Below are 1,152 nucleotides of genomic sequence, written 5' to 3'. Positions count from 1 at the left end.
AGAAAAGTGCTATATAAATACAGCACATTTAAACTGTTTTTTTTATTGGTGGGTCTCATTTTCAGGTGGTTAAAATACATTTAGCTGCTGCCCCCCTCCCCAGCAGTAGATTGCTCAGCTTCTGTGTCGGTACTCCTGTCTGATCCTCCAAACTGGAGGTGTGACGACTGCCGTCTACTGCAGTTAATACACTATGGATAAGTACCACATGCAACCCCTTTAACCTGTTGTACCCTGGTCCTCATGATCTATTTTATGTTGATTCACTTGGGTTTGTACTTGCCGTTCCTAATAGCTGACTCCTCTGGCTCCCTGTACTGCTCGTCCAAAACCTCTCCGTCAGTGAGGACATTAGTTTTGAAAGCCTTGGTCTTCTGGGCCTCCTGCCACTCTGGAGGAGACAACTCGAACAGAAGCTTCTCGTATCTTTTGTAGTCTATCAGAATTTCTTCAAACTTGTCAATTTCACTATAAAAAACAAACATTCCACAAGACATAACTGTCACGCCCAATTTCTTCCTCAATATTTATAGTTCCCCTTAGTGTACCTTTTGGGTTAACACTTCAATGCACTTAAACAAGGGTAATGTGCACATCATACATGTTCATTTTACAAAATTATCAGACTGCTACCTTTTCACGATCCCTATTTCGGCATTGAGTCTCTTGATCTGAGCGTTCTTCTCCTGTTTGGACTTGGCCTCGCGTTCAAAACTGACAACGGAGACAGGACAACTGTTTGCAATGTGACTCTTTAACCAACACTCAGCCAATGTGTCATATCAGGATGCTTCTTACAACGTTCTGGCCTCCACGGACTTCTTCTCGTTCTCCCTGAGGAACTCTTCAAAGTTGAGGTTGTCTCTCTCGATGATCTGTTCGAGCCGTCTCAGCTGTCCCTCCTCTTTTGCAATGGCTTTGTCCATTCTCAAAATCTCTGCCCTCTTCGTCATCAGAGATAACTGAGGAAGGGAGAGAGGGGACAAATGAAGGAAGAGGGTCAAGCAAGATTTTTTTTAAATTTTACACATTCTTCCTCCTGGCGGCCTGGAGCAACAGCGCCTCTGCAAAATAGCTTCTGGAAGGAGCTTCTTTTGATGGAACGGGCACATTCAACAGAAAACTCAGATTGGACAGATAGTCTAGCTAGCT

The 1,152-nt window shown here is 43.9% G+C and overlaps 1 protein-coding gene across 1 annotated transcript in view; it reads right to left on the bottom strand.

The window, feature by feature from the left end:
* cfap100 (cilia and flagella associated protein 100) overlaps positions 1-1,152 on the bottom strand; it is an 11,264-nt gene that overhangs the window by 4,935 nt on the left and 5,177 nt on the right. Inside the window, exons 6-8 of the mRNA XM_032510865.1 lie at positions 799-962; positions 634-714; positions 284-468 (exon numbers count right to left, since the gene is read on the bottom strand). Of these exons, the coding sequence (XP_032366756.1) occupies positions 284-468; positions 634-714; positions 799-962 (430 nt within the window). The remainder of the gene's footprint in view (positions 1-283; positions 469-633; positions 715-798; positions 963-1,152) is intronic.

This window comes from Etheostoma spectabile, unplaced genomic scaffold (assembly GCF_008692095.1).
Source record: "Etheostoma spectabile isolate EspeVRDwgs_2016 unplaced genomic scaffold, UIUC_Espe_1.0 scaffold273, whole genome shotgun sequence".
NCBI lineage: Eukaryota > Metazoa > Chordata > Actinopteri > Perciformes > Percidae > Etheostoma > Etheostoma spectabile.
This window is presented reverse-complemented; position numbering and strand designations above follow the sequence as displayed.